The sequence below is a fragment of the Sebastes umbrosus genome, chromosome 14 (assembly GCF_015220745.1).
Source record: "Sebastes umbrosus isolate fSebUmb1 chromosome 14, fSebUmb1.pri, whole genome shotgun sequence".
Lineage (NCBI taxonomy): Eukaryota > Metazoa > Chordata > Actinopteri > Perciformes > Sebastidae > Sebastes > Sebastes umbrosus.
The window spans coordinates 31,234,141-31,254,254 of NC_051282.1; the positions used below are offsets into that span (position 1 = coordinate 31,234,141).

General features: G+C 39.3%; 1 protein-coding gene across 1 annotated transcript in view; it reads right to left on the reverse strand.

Annotated features, from left to right (window-relative positions):
- Positions 1-2,045: 2,045 nt before the first annotated feature.
- Positions 2,046-20,114, reverse strand: part of LOC119501350 — a 74,432-nt gene continuing 56,363 nt past the window's right edge. Inside the window, exons 4-21 of the mRNA XM_037791673.1 lie at positions 19,238-19,283; positions 15,770-16,096; positions 14,501-14,857; positions 13,972-14,289; positions 13,449-13,838; positions 11,284-11,411; positions 9,289-9,323; positions 8,411-8,757; positions 8,042-8,326; positions 7,131-7,418; positions 6,742-7,020; positions 6,213-6,497; positions 5,302-5,589; positions 4,913-5,191; positions 4,486-4,806; positions 3,854-4,159; positions 2,765-3,052; positions 2,046-2,203 (exon numbers count right to left, since the gene is read on the reverse strand). Of these exons, the coding sequence (XP_037647601.1) occupies positions 2,046-2,203; positions 2,765-3,052; positions 3,854-4,159; positions 4,486-4,806; positions 4,913-5,191; positions 5,302-5,589; positions 6,213-6,497; positions 6,742-7,020; positions 7,131-7,418; positions 8,042-8,326; positions 8,411-8,757; positions 9,289-9,323; positions 11,284-11,411; positions 13,449-13,838; positions 13,972-14,289; positions 14,501-14,857; positions 15,770-16,096; positions 19,238-19,283 (4,725 nt within the window). The remainder of the gene's footprint in view (positions 2,204-2,764; positions 3,053-3,853; positions 4,160-4,485; positions 4,807-4,912; positions 5,192-5,301; positions 5,590-6,212; positions 6,498-6,741; positions 7,021-7,130; positions 7,419-8,041; positions 8,327-8,410; positions 8,758-9,288; positions 9,324-11,283; positions 11,412-13,448; positions 13,839-13,971; positions 14,290-14,500; positions 14,858-15,769; positions 16,097-19,237; positions 19,284-20,114) is intronic.

Genomic DNA, 20,114 nt, shown 5'->3' on the forward strand with positions numbered 1-20,114 from the left:
GATTTGATATTATAATTTATTGTGGTTTTTGTTAACTTTATTAACACTTGAACATTGGAAAAAGTTGAATCATATACACACATAAGCAAAATTGTTGGTACCCTTCCGTTAAAGAAAGAAAAACCCAAAATGGTCACTGAAATAACTTGAAACTGACAAAAGTAATAATAAATAAAAATTCACTGAAAATGAACTAATGAAAATCAGATATTGTTTTTGAATTGTGGTTCAACAGAATCATTTTAAAAAAACAAACTAATGAAACTGGCCTGGACAAAAATGATGGTACCCTTAACTTAATATTTTGTTGCACAACCTTCTGAGGCAATCACTGCAATCAAGTGATTTCTGTAACTCTCAATGAGACTTCTGCACCTGTCGACAGGTATGTTGGCCCACTCCTCGTGAGCAAACTGCTCCAGCTGTCTCAGGTTTGAAGGGTGCCTTCTCCAGACTGCAAGTTTCAGCTCCTATCGCTCTCCCGTCAGCTCCGTTCTCTTTATCCATCCATGGTCAGCTCCATCGGGGCCGTTTCAATGCAGAGAACACAAATGTCAGTATCTGGGTGCTCTACAGTCGTAGCGTCGGCTACATTTCACCACGGAGATGAGAGCGACGGCTGGCTTGACCGCAACGTTACCGCCATACCATAGCGTTTCCTGTCCGTGACAGAGTTAGCATGCAGCTTTAGCTCTGCTCTGTCTAGCTCTGCTTTTCCTGTCAATGTGTGAAACCCAAAGTGTTTCCATCCTTTACTGGATGTGTAGTGTTTACCACGCTGGATTTAACATGTGAGGGTGCAGGTCGTATCCACGACGACCCTCCAACGTTTTCTACTCTTTCAATTGATTTGCACCTCTGTATCATACCATTTAGTAAGTCCAGTTCAGACCCTTCAGCATCTTCAAATGACTACACAACATGTGTTTCACATAGATCACCGCTGCTGTAAGCGGAGCTTTGTCTCGCTCTAGTGGACATTCTGAGTAGTACAGGGTATGCTGACATTGTCACATGGTATACTGTACTAAGCATTTCTCTGAAGAAGAAATAGCCTATTTTTTGTGTCATCATTTGTTTTAATATAATCAAGGAGGCAAATTATGACAAACTGTGTTTTCCATAATTGAATCTTTATTTTTCTAACTGCAATATATGTTCATTACATTGGTATTTGAATCTCAAAAGTCATGCTTTAAAGCTTTTATTTATTTATTGTTGTCTCGTTTCCTCTTACACACAAGAACTACTACATAGCCTACATGCCACACCAAATATATATAACTGAAAAATTAAAAAGAAATGAATAAACCAGTTCCGTAACATATAATAATAGAAATATATATATATATATATATATATATATATATATATATATTAAAAAAAGAAACACAAATTAATGAATTACACTTTAAAACTAGTGAGGCCACATGACATCAAAAACCCTCAAAAGTCCACATTTGGATGATAAAATGGGATAGGTCCTGGGATCATCATCATTTGGTCTAAAAGGAGAAAACATAGGGAATGTGTCAGGATCTAGTGACAGTTTTCATTTGTAAAATTAGCCAGAAATATTTGTAGTCCATAGTAATGTCAATATTAAACATGACAGGGATATTAAAACCATACAAGTGATGTACTGGGAGATTATTTTAAAAAGAGATGTTACGATATCATTTTTTCCTTCTCTATAATGATTCCGATACCAGCATTATAATAAAATATATAGTCATTATTATTATTATTATTATTATTATGATTTAACAGCTGTGACATCAGTTCTTCTTCGCTGCTCTAAAACAGTAGTCGCCAGTGACAGCCATGATACCTCCAGGACGAGGGCGCAGTGAAGGCTACTGTTTTGGAGCGGCGAAGAAGAATTGATATCCAGTTAATAAATGATTGTATCGGATCGTTGCATAGACTGGCGTACTCGCCGATACCCGATCCCGAATTTTGGGCAGTATCGGACGCATTTCCGATACTGGTATCGGTCTCGGAACAACTCTAACTTTAAAAATACTCAAACTACTCCAACTGTTTTATCTTACCTTCATCATGGTCGCCAAGACACCGTAGATGATGGAGATGAGGAAAAGAACGAGGAAAGTGAAAGTCATATACGAGCTTTCCACACCTGTGTCTTGGTTCACGTCATTATGCATGATGTAATCTAAGAAATTACAGTCCTCCAAGGTGTCTGTGAAAGAATTAAAATGAGATATTTGTTAGTTAAACCTGCAGTAAGCAGATTTTTGTTGGCGTCATTGGGTAAAAATTCCATAATAGCCTTTCAGCATATTGTAATTCAAGTGTTCTCAGAGAAAACTAGACTTTTGCACCTCTTCATGGCTCTGTTTTCAGACTTTAATAAATCTAGCCTGTGATGGATTGGACTTTGGCCAATCACCTACTCGTAGGTTTTATCATCTATTCACATGGTAGATCACCGAAAGAAGGTATAAAATAACATGACAGTGGCCTCCAGCGTAATTTTTTTTTTTTTTTTGTCTAAACCTAAAGAAGTTGTAGTTTTATTGCTTAAACCTAAAGAAGTTGTAGTTTTTTTGCATAAATCTAAAGAAGTTGTAGTTTTATTACTTAAACCTAAAGAAGTTGTAGTTTTTTTGTCTAAACCTGAAGAAGTTGTAGTTTTGTTGCTTAAACCTAAAGAAGTTAGCTATTAACTCGACGTTGTTATAACTATGTAGTTAACCTAGTATGTGCAATCTTTAATGTGCAAGAAAGACTTTAATCACACCTGGTTTGGATATGTCCAGGGATATCGTGGTGTTTGCATGTGTCACCCTGCAGGTGAGGTTGGCTCCAGGTAACCAGATGACTCGGGACAGATGAAGGCGGCTTTGAATGCTGAACGTTCCGTTCGGGCCTCTGTGGGGTTCACTAGTGTCGTAGTCCGACAGTTCTTTGGTGTCATCGAGAAACCAAGTGATGTTAATGGCTGCAGGGCTGAAGCCAAAGACCAGGCACACAAGTTCACCGGAGCCCTGGAGCAAGGTGGCTGAAGGTTGGCTGTGGGTCACCGTGGCTGGGGAAAAGAGTCATGAAAGGTTTAATAATTCATTTGTATTGGGGAAGGTCATGGAGCAAGAATAATCAGGGAACATTTGTCTGTAAATGCTTTCATAATCACTTTAATCTAGGGATGCACCGATACCAGTACTGGGTATCGGGTCCGATACTGTGCTCATGTACTCGTGCTCGCAAAACGGCTCTGATACAACGGCTCTGATACCACTTTACAGCAGCGCGACATTAACCTCTCGTCACCATCTCTCGGGTCCTCACGCACCGCCCGGCGGTGTGGGCGAGACGGGCCAGTGGTTTCATTGCGCCACAGGGTTTTGCTTGCACCCTCTGATTCGCACGTGCATTAGACTCCTTGGTCCGTGTTTCAAGACGGATTGGGTGGGTTGCCGACATCGCCACAGACGCATGGCGCCTTTTACGTGGGCCGCGGCACGACGGGGTTGGGGCGCACTGAGGACAGTTCGCCCCGGTCGACAGTCGCACCGCAGGGAGCCCTGTCACTGTGCGGCAAGGTCCGGGCGGGGAGAACTGTAAAGCTGCGGCCACGAGCCACCTTCGCCCCGAGCCTTTCCAAGCCGACCTAGAGCCGGTCGCGGCGCACCGCCTCGTATGTGGGACTCCCCAGCCTGCCGTTTGTCGCTCACATCCTCCAGCTGGCTGTTAACGAGGGTCTTTTGGCACAGAGAAGTACTCATATCGGTACTTGGTATCAGCGAGTACCCAAATATAAGTACTAGTACTCGGTTTGAAAAAAAGTGGTATCGGTGCATCCCTACTTTAATCAATTATCTCAGCTCACCAAACACATCCTTGAAAGGCCTTTTCGAAGGCGTTTCAGATGACTCATGTATGACAACACAAGAATACTCCTCAGTTTTTGACGCGTTTAGTCTGCTGCTCATCGAATATGTGCTGCTCCCGGTGTATTTCCATGTAGGACTGTTGGTGTAGTGACTGGAAGGGAGTCTCTTGCCATTCTCTTCCCAGTACACTATGATGTCAGATGGGGAAAATCCAGAGACTTGGCAAACCAGCGCGAGGACGTCTGACGTAGACGGGTCAGCAGCAGTTAGTTGTGTTATCTCCATGGTTGGTGGATGCAGATCTAGAGAAACACAAATAGAAGACAAAAGTAGATGAGGCTTTATCAGTTACTCTCAACCATCACAAACATCATGGAGAATTTTAATAGAGAGTTTCTTATGTCCTTCTAAGACCCACAATAGACCCGTTCTAGTCCTTTTTATGGGAGTTCAGGGGGTCTTTAGGAGGAAATAGCAGGTCAACAGTAGATGTCACATAGAAGTGGTGTACATCATCTGAAAGCTGGGAACCTGAAGATTAATTTGAGATGCAGCTCAGCACTGTGTGTCAAATTGTTCTAGTCATGAATCTTGTAATAAACTTTGTTGAGCTCACGTACGACATTACCTCTGCTTTTGCTTATATGGTCCTTGTAGCCCCGGTTGGAACAGTGGTGCTTTGCCTCACAAGACACTTCTTTAAATGCATGCCAGTCCGCCGCTGACACATTGACGGAGCTCCGCAAAGTCTCTGTCCCATTGCTGTGACTCACTGGTGGCTCCTTATGGTCATTCGGGGAGTTGCCGCCTACTTTCCAGGATACGGAGAAATCCTGAAGAGAAGGGCCCACCAGGAGACAGGTGATAGTCACCTGACCCTTGTTGTGAAGCTGCTGGAGTGGTGGTCCCTGAACGTACACGCCAACTACCTGAGATGATGCTGGAGTTACTGAAGAAAAGAATTTGACATTAAAGGGGGATAATGATTATGATAAAAAAAAACGTCTCAGATGCTTAATGGATGATTCAGAATCCCAATAATGTTTTCATTTTACCTGAGCAGACGCTGATGTCCTTCTTGACAGGTGTGTTCAGAGACTTGTCAGATACTCGACAAGTGAAGACCTTCCCCGTGCTCCACTCTGTGTGAGGGATGTGAAGTTGACTTGTTACTGCCACACGTCCGTCTGCACCCATGCTGACGTCATTAGTTGATGGAGATCTTGGCTCAGAAGACCATTCGATTTTAGGGTTGAAGCCCCATGCAGAGCATAAGAGTCTCTGTGTTCCTGAGACTTCACTGGGGGCCAGAACAAGTTCCACCGATGCGACCCCTAAATGAGCCATGAATAGATGCATCAATGAATGAGTCTATTACATTATGAAGAGAGCGTGAAACATGAAATCAACTGTCATTAAAGGAAAGAAGAGTTGCTCCTCTTACCAAAGAAGTTGCCATAAGAGTTTGACATAAAGGTGTCAGAGAAGCCTTGGTGCACTTTGCAGGTGAAACTGTTGTCATTATTCCAGTGACTTTCTGGGACAGAGAAGCGTTTACTGATTGAAGCTTCAGGAAGTTCAACATACTGTCTCTCAGAGATGTCGGTACCGTTGGCCTGAAAGGTGACGTACAGGTCACGTGATGAGAGCTGTGTGACGTCACACTCCAGCATAGCAACGTCTCCTTTCAGCAATCTCCTGATCTCAACCACTGGACGCGTGACTGCAGGTTCTGGATGATGCAGAAAGAAAACAAAGTTTATTCATTATTGTCACAAGACGTCTGATTTTTATGTTGTATCCACCTTATTCTCGGGGGCGTTACTGTAAAGAAATGATTACGGGTGTAACTTCCGGTGAGGTAGCGGAAGTAGCAGTAAGCTAATTAGTCCCGTAGGCTTACCATAGTGGCTAACAGCCTTCTTTTGAAGAGTAATTCACCTTCATTTTACCAAATCCTGCTTTATTTTGAACAGATATTTAACTGACGTTAAATTTGTATTTTCTAAAATGTCCTTGAGGAGCCCTGGTACGGTGTTCCGTACACTTAACGCCCTTCAGCGCCACGCCAGGCAGCACTCCTCTGTTGTTAAGAGCCAGACGAGCTTGTTTGTGCGCTCATTCTCCAGGTGAATATCCATCAGACAGTCTACACTTTGACTGATGTCTTTTGGACCAAGAGTTTTTGAGAAAAGTGGTGAAAAGTAACGCCTCCGCCTGTGTAGGAAGATCATTAAGCTCAACGGTGTTCCGTACAGAGCGCAGGACATGATTTCAACGGAGATTAATGAACATTTTAAATGTCAAATTATTCAACGGTTGGCTATAGGAATAAGGTGGATATAGTCATCTTACCTGCAACATTCACAGTCACCTCGGTGGATGAGAAGCACTTATGTTCAGCTTTACATGTTATAGACTTGAGCTGTTTCCATCGACTTGAGGAAACCGTCACTTGACTGATTATATGAGTTGTGTTTTTGACCAGGGTCGCGGTGCTACCCTCTGTTACTCCCCAGGTCACCTTGGCATCGAGAACAGTGCGGACCGAACATGTTGCTTTCACGTTGGATTCCTCCGTCATTACTTCCTTGAAGCTGGGAATCTCCACATGGATGGGGGGAGGGGCACTTGAAAGGACTGCAGGAAAAGAAAACATGCATTTTATTGTCTTAAAACATTCAGCAGTTTTCATATTGTGCTGTGAGACAGTAGCATACTTACTTTGACAAATACTTATCGTTTTTATAAATTCCTGATCTTTGCGACGGGACTTGCATGTAAACTTTGAGCCAGCATCCCACTCCGTCATATTTGGCTCAATCTCACTGCTTAGAATCAGTGTGAATATATTTATTCTACAGCAATAATGTTTTCATTTTACCTGAGCAGACGCTGATGTCCTTCTTGACAGGTTTGTTCTGAGACTTGTCAGATACTCGACAAGTGAAGACCTTCCCCGTGCTCCACTCTGTGTGAGGGATGTGAAGTTGACTTGTTACTGCCACACGTCCGTCTGCACCCATGCTGACGTCATTAGTTGATGGAGATCTTGGCTCAGAAGACCATTTGATTTTAGGGTTGAAGCCCCATGCAGAGCATAAGAGTCTCTGTGTTCCTGAGACTTCACTGGGGGCCAGAAGAAGTTCCACCGATGCGACCCCTAAATGAGCCATGAATAGATGCATCAATGAATGAGTCTATTACATTATGAAGAGAGCGTGAAACATGAAATCAACTGTCATTAAAGGAAAGAAGAGTTGCTCCTCTTACCAAAGAAGTTGCCATAAGAGTTTGACATAAAGGTGTCAGAGAAGCCTTGGTGCACTTTGCAGGTGAAACTGTTGACATTATTCCAGTGACTTTCTGGGACAGAGAAGCGTTTACTGATTGAAGCTTCAGGAAGTTCAACATACTGTCTCTCAGAGATGTCGGTACCGTTGGCCTGAAAGGTGACGTACAGGTCACGTGATGAGAGCTGTGTGACGTCACACTCCAGCATAGCAACGTCTCCTTTCAGCAATCTCCTGATCTCAACCACTGGACGCGTGACTGCAGGTTCTGGATGATGCAGAAAGAAAACAAAGTTTATTCATTATTGTCACAAGACGTCTGATTTTTATGTTGTATCCACCTTATTCTCGGGGGCGTTACTATAAAGAAATGATTACGGGTGTAACTTCCGGTGAGGTAGCGGAAGTAGCAGTAAGCTAATTAGTCCCGTAGGCTTACCATAGTGGCTAACAGCCTTCTTTTGAAGAGTAATTCACCTTCATTTTACCAAATCCTGCTTTATTTTGAACAGATATTTAACTGAGGTTAAATTTGTATTTTCTAAAATGTCCTTGCGGAGCCCTGGTACGGTGTTCCGTACACTTAACGCCCTTCAGCGCCACGCCAGGCAGCACTCCTCTGTTGTTAAGAGCCAGACGAGCTTGTTTGTGTGCTCATTCTCCGGGTGAATATCCATCAGACAGTCTACACTTTGACTGATGTCTTTTGGACCAAGAGTTTTTGAGAAAAGTGGTGAAAAGTAACGCCTCCGCCTGTGTAGGAAGATCATTAAGCTCAACGGTGTTCCGTACAGAGCGCAGGACATGATTTCAACGGAGATTAATGAACATTTTAAATGTCAAATTATTCAACGGTTGGCTATAGGAATAAGGTGGATATAGTCATCTTACCTGCAACATTCACAGTCACCTCGGTGGATGAGAAGCACTTATGTTCAGCTTTACATGTTATAGACTTGAGCTGTTTCCATCGACTTGAGGAAACCGTCACTTGACTGATTATATGAGTTGTGTTTTTGACCAGGGTCGCGGTGCTACCCTCTGTTACTCCCCAGGTCACCTTGGCATTGAGAACAGTGAGGACCGAACATGTTGCTTTCACATCGGATTTTGCCTCCATTACTTCCTTGAAGCTGGGAATCTCCACATGGATGGGGGGAGGGGCACTTGAAAGGACTGCAGGAAAAGAAAACATGCATTTTATTGTCTTAAAACATTCAGCAGTTTTCATATTGTGCTGTGAGACAGTAGCATACTTACTTTGACAAATACTTATTGTTTTTATAAATTCCTGATCTTTGCGACTGGACTTGCATGTAAACTTTGAGCCAGCATCCCACTCCGTCATATTTGGCTCAATCTCACTGCTTAGACTGAAGGTTTCCTTCTTTCCTCTCTCCAAACTCTGCAGCTTTCTTTGGATTCCCTGAATGTCTAGAGTTTGGTCGTCCCGCTCCCACATCACATCCAGATCGTTTGGAAAGAAGCCGCTCAGGGTGCAGATGAGTTTGACCGATGAGGTCCCGAATTCACCTTCCCAGTCGGGATGTAATGTGATGTTTGGAGAGACGACCAGCGGTGCTGAGATAGAGAAGAAATAGTTTTGTCTTTACTGGATGTGGACATTTCTTTAAAATATGAGCTGATTTCACGTCTTCAGTTATACATACCTTCAGATTTTGGTCAGGTTGAAATTAGTGGCGTTAAAGTTTCATATGATATCTGTAGCTTCACTCGAGCTCTAAAACTGAACCTATTAGAGCCTCTGAAAGACGGTAAAGTCAGTCGCGGGTCTCGGAGGGTTAAAGTCAGGTGGAGACGGCGCTGGAAGTCTGTTGCACAGATGTCGCAGCATGACATCACGGCTAGCAGCGAGCGGAAGCATTGAGTAACACCCAGGTCCCGAAACAGTACCAAAATGCAGAAGTGAAACAATGCAAAGAGCAACGGTGCGTCACAGACAGCAGGTGTGAGGCGCAGTTGTGCCAGTAAGAAGAAGCGGCGTGCACATTTACATGTCTCATATCAGTTTACATATTTTTTCACATGGCTTCTCATGACTTTGCTAAAGGTTTTAGTTCTCGACTCTCTTAATAATAGACTCGAGAACTAACCGACTGTACAGTCTCCATATTTACATGTCGAGTTGAACACGGGCTGATGATTCCAGGTGCTAGGGAGATGACAAACATAACATATTGCATAATAAAATCATTTTTAAAGAGATGAAATAAATAAATAGGACTGTTTGAGTATTTCTTTATAGGTGAAACTACAGGCAGTATGAACAGTTTCAAAATAATGGAAGAGAAAAAAGTTGGAGGAGCAACATTAATGGTTATCTTCAATAAACATTTATTTTCAAAAAGACACAAAGCTCTTGTAATTAAAAGGAAAAAGGACAACAGTGATTACTTACATGATACTATGAGTTTATAAGAAGAAATGCGTGAAATATAGTTTTTTTTTTGTTTTTACAGAAAGTTCACCTTGTTTCATTTAACCTGAGAAGACAGAAAAAAAAATATGGATTAGTAATGTTGTAAAATAAATGTGTCAACATATGGCATATACTAGATGATGATGTTACAACTGGCTTCTGTTGTAGATTGCTGTACTAATTTAACTTAATTAACTTATGACTTATGATTTATTTTTTTAATAATAAATACAAACTATTTTAATCTTCAAGATTTTTTACCAAGTTGCTGGTACACGATTTATTATTTTAATAATACATAAAAATTATGTTAATTAAGATTTTCTACCAAGTTGCTGGTGTACGATTTATTATTTTAATAATAAATAAAAATTATGTTAATTAAGATTTTTTACCTAGTTGCTGGTGTACGATTTATTATTTTAATAATAATTAATAATTCAGTAATTTCTATCTATTTATATATTTGTTACAGTTTGCTTTACAAAGTTAGGAAAACAGTTTTTAAGTCAGGCCTGATGTTTCCTAACACATAACAGAATGATCTCAGTCACGTCCACACTGTGAGACATACAGCTTATTAATTAAACACTGGTATCGGATCGGTACTCGGCATCTGCCGATACCCAAAGCTCAGGTATCGCTATCGGTATCGGTATCGGGACTGAAAAAGTTGGATCGGTGCATCCCTAGCTAAAGGTGAAATGTGTGTCATCGTACCATTTTAAATTAAATATTGTGGTCCTGCAGAGACCATAACCATAACCACCATAACCACCATAACCATTTTAACATGTTTTTCAAAGAAAATGCGAATACTGATGTAAAAAGTATAATTCCCTCTAATATCGCAAATCATATCGCAATTTCAATATCAGTCAAATTAATCACAATTAGATATGTTTTTCAAAATCGTTCTACTAAGACCCACAGTAACCGCAACACCTGCAAAATATAATTCAGTTCCTTATAATAGCACAGACATTTTGAATAATTGTTTACAGGCTCAAAATGTTAAATTATTGTTAGCTCAATATACTACAGGTTACCACAGAGTTGAGTCTTTATGCTAACTTATGCCAATTATTGCTCTCTTTTATGTATAGTAGTAACATTTCTTAGGAAAACGCACTAAATCAAGTTATAGAGATTACGTTTTTGTTGACATATTACACCAATAACACTTATTTATGACTGTATTCATATTATTATTCTATTATTGTTATTAATTTAATTAATTAAGTCTTTTTTTTACTCGTTTGACTACATACATGCTGAACATTTTTTTTTTTTTTTTACTGTATTAATTTAGAGATTTTCCAAAGTAAATGTCCCCAGAAGTGTATGATTCAACTTTTCCTCATGGTCTAGTGGTAAAAGAGTTAATAAAAATCACAATATCGAATCACAATACTTCAAAAATCGCAATACATATCTAATCAGCACCCAAGTATCGTGATCGTATTGAATCGGGAGATAGGTGAATCGTCCCAGCCTTAATGTTTACTGAGGTAGTTATGATGTGATTACATTATGATGATTATTATCGTTATGCCCTTTATGAAACAGTCGTCACTCCTCATGTTAGAGGAGTTTTCTGCCAACCCATCTGTGTTGTTTGAATACATTCCTCTTTTGGTTTGAGTTAAACCCAAATCTGTGCACAACTCTTAACACATAAGCTCATTATTACCTTAAAAGCAGTGGTTCCAATGCTGAACAGCAGAGTGATGAGGAAGAGAAGGATGAAGGTGATGGCTGTGCTTCCCATGTTATCTTCTTCTGCTTCCAGCGGACCGTTCAGTAGGTAGAAGTCTGGTACTAGAAGTACAGTAATTATTCAGTTAATACTTAAGATATAACCTAACAATCAGTTAGTCAGTCAATCAATCCAAGTATAAAATAGCCGACCGCAAATTAACCCTCTGAGACCCACAACAGACCCGCTTTAGTCTTTTTTTAGGGGGGTCCAGGGGGTCTTTAGGGGGAGATAGCAGGTCAACAGTAGATGTCACATAGAAGTGATGTACATCATCTGAAAGCTGCGAACCTGAAGAATAATTTGAGATGCTGCTCAATCAAGTTGTTCTAGTCATAAATCAGAAATAAACATGAATTAATGAATTCATTATTTAAAATGATTCAATTTAACCATTTTTTTTACCACTGGAGAATTGATAACAAATGGTCAATAATCCCTCCAAAATCCCACATTAAGACACCAACTTCTACGCTGATGATGCCCACCTCTACATATATACACTAAATCCGTCATCACGGCGACTCTCTCCACCCTGAGAATTGATCAAAATGATCAATAATCCCTCCTAAATACCACATTAAGACACCAAGACCTTGAGGAACATTATAGAAAAAGCCATGCTGTGATTTGGGATCAAAAACTTTTGACATTTTGGAGATTTTTGCAAGAATTACATTTTTTCTGTGATTGGATGGCGAGCACTTCTGTTGTGTAAACTGCTCAAAAACCCCCTTATTTTCAATCTAGCTAGGAAAGTCTCTGAATGCTCTAGGTCTCTAGTTTGATCCATCCATCCTCTGAATGCTCTAGGTCTCTAGTTTGTGGCTGTAAAGTTTCATGAGGCTGTGATTATTCTAGAGGTCACCACAGGTCATTTTATACAGTGAGGTCAATGAAATGTCTCCTATGGGGACTAACATCATCACACATGAATACAGTTGGGCTCATTGGATCCACAAGAGTCTCAGCTCTACAGTGATACACAATTTATGTAATTCAAGACTGTTCAGGGACCCCAGTTTGAAGAAATATTCAAACACACCATTTTAGAATAGAAGAAAATAACCAAAACTGCATGTGATTATCATAAAGTGGGTATGTCGGTAAAGGGGAGACTCGCGGGTACCCATAGTACCCATTTACATTCACATATCTGGAGGTCAGAGGTAAAGGGACCCCTTTGAAAATGACTTTGCCAGTTTTTCCTCGCTAAAATTCAGCCCAACTTTGGAGCGTCCTTCCCGAAAAGCTAACATGACCTGACATGGTCCAATGGATTCTTTAGGTTTTCTAGTTTCATCTGATATCTGTGTCTTAACTCTAACCCTAAAACTGAACCCACTAGAGCCTCTGAAAGACAGTAAAGTCGGTCAGGATCGCGGGTCTCAGGGGGTTAGTATATTGTATGACGTCAGAGGTCAGAGTGGATTTAATTAGTAAACCAATCAGTCACTCAATCAATCAATCAATCCAAGTATAAAATAGGCAACCACAAATTAAAAGCACAGTACTGACATTGTTATTAGTCTACCGTAAGGCCTAATATAGTTTTGCATGTTGATTAAAGTCAATGATCCTGAATTGCTTTTGAAAGACCCCATTATTGGTATGGCATGCATGACTTGGCTTGTGAATCAGTATATTATTAATAATAATAATGTATTATTTGACAGAGCTGGAGTTGTTGGGGGGGTGCAAGACCCAGTAGAGGAAACACACAAAGTCCACAAAGTCCACAAAGACAAGACGACGTTAATGCACCGTCTACAAATAACAATGAACGATTATTTAATTCAAATGTTGCCTAGAGTTAGTGGTGGTGGTGTTATTCTATACAATATGATGTTGAAAGTTTGATATATATGTTATCCAACATGGATTTGTGTTGCGTTAGGACAGCACTGTGACACTAAATATCGGTTAAATAAAGACATGAACAATATGCGACGAACATCAACAGAGTTGCAAAGTAGCTTTTTTTTTATTTTTGATTTTGAATCTGCATTAAAAAGACAAACACAATGTCATATCACAAGCAAACAAACATTCAACAACAACAAACAGCAGAAGACACAGCGACACACACAGTGACGTCTACTGGGGCCTGCACGTTTCAGGGATGTTCATGTTGAGGTTGACCAGGTTGGTTCTGTCAAACGTTCTTTGGCCGATGGACCTGACGATAGCTTTAGTTGAGTTAGCCACAGACTCGTGGTGAACTACACAGCTATACACCATGTCCTTGTTTTTCCACTGCTCGAGGGTGAGAGATAACTGGCCGTAAGCCGAATAGGATCCTTGGCTTTCTACGGGGTTTGTGGTATGGAACTCGTACTGTGAGTCCGCTTCCTCATCATCAACAAGCCAAGACACAAAAACCTCCTGAGGGAAGAAGTCTTTCACATAGCAAGACAGGGACACCCTTTCTTGTCTAGTATGTTCTACTGGAGGTAGCATAAACACGGAAGGACGCTGAGTCTGACCTCCTGCAAGCGTGAGAGAACAATTAGTGCTCCTGCTGCAGATAAATGTAAATATCCGGTACAAAAATACACTTAGAAATATCACTCATAATGTGTTTGATGGCATGACAAGAGCACAATTGTTAGGTTTTCTTACCAATAGTCCTCTCGTAGGGTTTCTTCAGTCTTTCCAAGAATTCGGTATGTACAACAATGCAGACATACTTTTCCCCTCGGCTCCATTCGTCGTACGAGATCTCGAGTGGACAGTCTACTATGCCTGTACGTCCTTTAGGTGGGGATATTAAGGAATCAGCCACTGCATCTCCTTTCTTGTTTTCCCAAAAAATCTCTTCGACAGATGGGTTATTTATGTTGACTCGACATATTACAGTTCCTTTTCTCTCCAAAAACATGTCCTCCATTTTGGGTTCAATGATCGTAACATCCACATCTGCTTTAGGACATCCCACAGCTGTTGAGTCAGAAATCAATGAAGAATTATTGTGGCTGCAAAAACATGAGAATTAAAATACAATTTTGTAGTATGTTTGTGAAGGTTCTCAGTCCTCCAGGTCATGGTATCCGAGGAAGGGTTAAATCAGCAGCAACTGGACTCTAAACCAAGTCCAGTTGCTGCTGATTTAACCCTTACAAGGATAAAGAAGTAGTAGAAATTTACTCACATGGCGGACAAGGTGGGTCATATATCACAGATGAATTCTTGGCTGTTGTAACTTCTTGACTTGAACTTCTACATTTCCCAATGAACTTGCATGTAATCTCCATGCCAGGAGTCCACTCACTAGACTTCAACGTGAGAAAACTGGCCGCGCTGTACAGTTTGGTTCCATTATCGTCCTCTCTTTCCTTATAAGGTGTTGTGAACTCGTTTATTTTGGTGGTGATTTCCACTTCATTTTTCAGCCATTTGAACTCATAATCTTTTGGTGAAAAATCTTTGGCAAAGCAGGAGAAGGAAGCCTCGGCTTCATCACCAGGGGAGGCCAACACTTTAAGAGTTGGCAACTGACAAATCACCGCTGAAAAACAAACATATGCACAAATATATGTATGCAGAAGCAGGGGAATCATTTCCGTATATATATATATATATGCAGAAGCAAAGGTGAACATTGTGCTACAATGCTGTTTTTTTGCACATTGTGATCTTCAAATGAACTTGTGCAGAAAGAGTCAAAAATAAGATTTTCATTGTATAAAAAAAATGATTGGAAGAGCAGAGCTTCAATGCTCGCTTCTGCATATACATTGACTGCTCGGGCAAGCGAACACAGATTTAATGTTAATTATCAACACACAGTGGAAGTGGACAGACGTCAGGAAGAACTAGGGTTATGCAGATAGACGGAAAGAAGCAGAACACATTGCAATAATATGTTCTTAGACAGGAGCAGAGGACATACAGTATATTAGTAAAGAATAAAATAGTCAGCAGCTAGCTGAGCTTCAGCCTTCTTATTCCACCTCGCAGTTATTTTTTGTTATGCTCTCTTCTGTGTTGAAGCTCCTTTTGAACAATTAACAATTCAGTACATTTATATCTGTGTATTTATTTTAGAGCTTAATCAATTTGTTGTAAACTATTAAATTAATCGCCAACTATTTTGATAATTAATTGGTTTGAGTAATTTCTTTAAGAAAAACAAAAGTTTAAATTCTCTGATTCCAGCTTCTTAAATGTGAATATTTTCTGTTTTCTTTCCTCCTCTATGACAGTAAACTGAATATCTTTGAGTTGTGGTTTAAATCAGATTGAATGGAATCGTGGACTTGGACAGTCATGACATCTCTAGCAATTAATAAATGCAATTAAAAAAACTTAAAATTCTTTCACAATTATTGAATATGTTAACAGCTCCACCATATAAACCTGCTAGATTTCAAATCAACTCCTAAAAAGGCATTAATATATGACTTAGCGTAGGTCTTACGTGGTGGTTGTGTTGGTGGTGGTGGTGGTTCGAAACGACATTGGGCAGTTCCCGCTGTATTGGTTGCGACACACTGGAAGGGCACCCTGGCGTCCCAGTCCTGTCTCCTCACTCGGATTTGACTGACTCCGGTATAGAGGTTGTTTTTCTGTACTGCAGGGTACTGAATGAAGTCCGTCAAGGCAACGCCATTTTGGTTCCATGCGTAGGTCAGTGAGGAGGGCGAGAAGCCGGTGGCGAGGCAGCCAAGAGTGACCATTGCTCCAGCCTCGGAGCCACATTGGATCAGAGGAAACACCGTTGGTGCAGATGGTGTAGGTGGAGTGGCTAACAAAAGAAAAACAAATGTGTTTTTAAAATACAAAAAAAAAAAAAAAAATGTATTCAACACAAGACGGAGAGAACACGGAGTGTAACAAAGCACAGCATTGAAAACCTTTATATTATATGTTATATCTCATTTATTTAGAAGTTGTTTGTTCCACTAACGTTAACATCCCTCAATAATATTATTTGTTATTCAATATATAAATTAGTAAATTACTTTAAATGCACAACTTTGACAATTATCATTACTATTTTTTTAAACTGAAGGAGTGAAGGATAAATTTGTTGCTGCATTAAAAAGGTTTACACCTGAATTACAATTCCTGTTCATTTTGAAGATTTTTCTTTTTTACCAAGTTGCTAGTGTACGATTTATTATCTTTATGATAAATATTAATTCTGTTGATTTGGAATTTGTTTTTTAACCAAGTTAATGGTGTACGATTTATTATCATAACAATTAAGAATTCAGTAAATTTATATCTATGTATTTATTTTAGAGCTTAATCAATTCTTTGTAAACTATTAAATTAATCGCCAACTATTTTGATAATTAATTGGTTTGAGTAATTTCTTTAAGAAAGAAAAAGTCTAAATTCTCTGATTCCAGCTTCTTAAATGTGAATATTTTCTGTTTTCTTTCCTCCTCTATGACAGTAAACTGAATATCTTTGAGTTGTGGACAAAGCAAGACATTTGAGGACGTAATTTCGGGCTTCACAAATCGACATTTTTCACCATTTTCTGACATTTTTCATTATAAATCGTACACCAGCAACTTAAAAACGTAATGTAAAAAACCCCGTAATATAACGTAAAAAATCTACAAAATGAACCGCATGTACAAGTCAAGTGTAAACTTTTTTTTTTAATGCAGCAACAAATTGGTTGCATTTATTGCATACATTGTACAATATAAATAGAATTATTGTTAAATTATTATAACAACAAATTTATTTTTGTAATTTGAATTAGTTAATTAATTATTTGCCATAATGTTCTTGTATAAAAATGAAGTAGTATTTAGTTTGATACTGTACTCTGCCTCAATTTACTGACAATAGTCAACCAATTTAGTATGACATATACAAACTTGCAATTGTTGGTGTAATTAATAAATGCAATTAAAACATTTTTAACGCAGCAACAAATTATTATATATTACAAATAGTATATAAACATAAAAATGTAATTGAGTAGATCGGATCCATTGTTACCGATACCCGATCCAGCTATTTGACTCAATATCAGACCGATATCCGATCCCTAAAAGTCCATCCATTAACTCAGTTGATTGCAGTCACATTCTTACAAAAACATATGACTTTTTTTGTAAAAATTCAGCACTTACATATGATATTAAATCGTATTCTTACCTGATGAAACCGTCACCATCGTACCCTTTCCCCAGTAGTCAAAAGCTCCCCAGTAGCACAGTGCTGAATCTACTTAGCTGTTAGTATAAAAATGTAACGGCGAGCGAAAAAAAGCCTGCCTAACATTTAATTAATTAATCCACTTAAATGGACCTGAAATCACAAAATCCACCCACTGTGTCCCACTGAGAACATCGCTGTTTGACTTTTACAGCACATACTGTATTAAAACGCTTTAAGTGAAGCTGAGAAATTAACTTAAACATGATATTTTGCCGTCTAAAACATACCGTGCCGTAGATTTTAAATGGTGCAAATCTTACCTGATGACACTGTTACCATCGTACCCTTTCCCCAGTAGTCGAAAGCTTCGTAGCACAGTGCTGAATCTACTTAGCTGTTAGTATAAAAATGTAACGGCGAGTGCAAAAAAGTCTGCCTAACATTTAATTAATTAATCCACTTAAATGGACCCAAAAATACCCACAAAATCCACCCACTGTGTCCCACTGAGAACATCGCTGTTCGACTTTTACAGCACATACTGTATTAAAACGCTTTAAGTGAAGCTGAGAAATTAACTTAAACGTGATATTTTGCCGTCTAAAACATACCGTGCCGTAGATTTAAATGGTATAAAATCTTACCTGATGACACTGTTACCATAGTGCCTTTTCCCCAGTAGTCGAAAGCCCAGTTGCCACAGTTAAGATAGTCAATTCACACTTCTCACAAAAACTCACCGCAGTAATAATCCCATTATGTCATGCACCAAATAAAGCTAAAATGTACACCTGTTGACAGACTCCAACTGAACTAAAGTAGTTTTGTTCAGGCTACAAAATACTGTCTTATCACCGGCTCAACAGTTATGACCACATGAAAATGCTGATATATATTTTCGTAATGTGATTAGGAATGTAATTCTCTAATCAGAAATATTAAGATTACATACCTGAAGTGACGGTGACCATGGTCCCTTTTCCCCAGTAGTCAAAAGCGTTGTCACAGTTCAACAAACTATTAACCGCCGCATACAAAAACCTGTTCACCAGATATCTACTCTATCCACGGTCTAGGTTATTTTAATGCAATCTACTCGCTGACATATTTTTTTTTTTTTGCAAATAAGGATTCAGAAGATGGAACGAAGCATGCATTTCACCACCAAGGTTTACCAATTATAACACATACAGTATTCCTGCGTGGTGACCCAAATTCATTTCTTGAGAAATACCAATACTGTATAAATCAAAACGTCCACATTAGATTAGATAGAGAAAAATAAGAGCGACTTACCAGATGTGACTGTAACCATGGTGCCTTTCCCCCAGTAGTCAAAATCACCGTCACAGTGTGACATATCAACTCATCCAACATACAAAAACAAGCATCTATAAAGATGCCCTTGATGCCACTGAGGTCTAAATATAGTGTATTAAAACAGCGTAATTATTACATATTCAATAGGAAGACAAATGAAGCTTATTTTACCTGATGTGACGGTCACCATTGTTCCTTTTCCCCAGTAGTCAAAGTAGTCGTCACAGTGATGGCTTTCAATAGATCATCAGTGCAAAAAATATTCTACAGCTTCCATCGTCGAATAAATGCTCAGTAAACTACTCTATATTTACCCTATTTACCCTCGTCTTTCTGCTGCAGATTGTAGTTTAAGTGCAGTTTGTAATTAACTTTAATTTAATAATAAACCAAAAACAATATAGAATTGTCACATTAGAACATATATTTGATTATTACTCACCAGAAGTGACGGTGACCATGGTGCCTTTCCCCCAGTAGTCGAAGCCATCACAGTGATGTATTACAATCTGCTTCCAGTACAAATACTTAAAATGTTGATTAAACCGTACATGTTTCACTGACAAAGCAATTCCCACTGAACTATTTATTAACCACGTCCCTTGAGACGTTCATTTCCTGTGGTCTGTCTGGGTTATTATATAAAATGAAGTGTGTGTTGCCAACGGTTACTGTGAACACTTCCTCTTTTATCAGCCCCTCCTGTCGGCTCCAGTTCCGGCAGCATGGACTTGATTCAGCCCAATCGCTGTTAAATTTGAGAAGAAAAAGCAGTTGATAATAAAGAGCTCTGTTGTCTGTTTTATGGCCGTTGATTGGAGATGTTTTCACAGCAATATAAAATAGGTATTAGACATTAGGGATTATGATCTGTTTGAATTCTAGGGCGATATGTTTTTACAACGATACCATGCATATCGCTTTCCACGGTTCCGACATGATTCAAGGACGATATTTGGCTCATCTAGAGCGATACAATGACTTGAAATCAATACAGTAACAGGAGGTGCAGGTCAGGATTCCTCAACGTTTTTCTTGTAAGGGAATCAGGGATAAATTAATTATGGATATAAACAAGTAAACACAACGATTAATGGCAAATACATACAGCTTTTATTAGAAAATAATGGAAAGTGCAACTTCAGGACCCGCTGCTTCAGTTCTCAAGATACAAGGCAGTGTAATATTTAACAAAAAAATACAATAACCTAACTTCTATTCAAGTTAAATGAACAGTGGTTCTGCTTCTGTTCTTATTTTCAGTATAAACGGTAGAGCAGTAATATTGACGTCTCAGTAGGTACGTGGAATGATTGGTC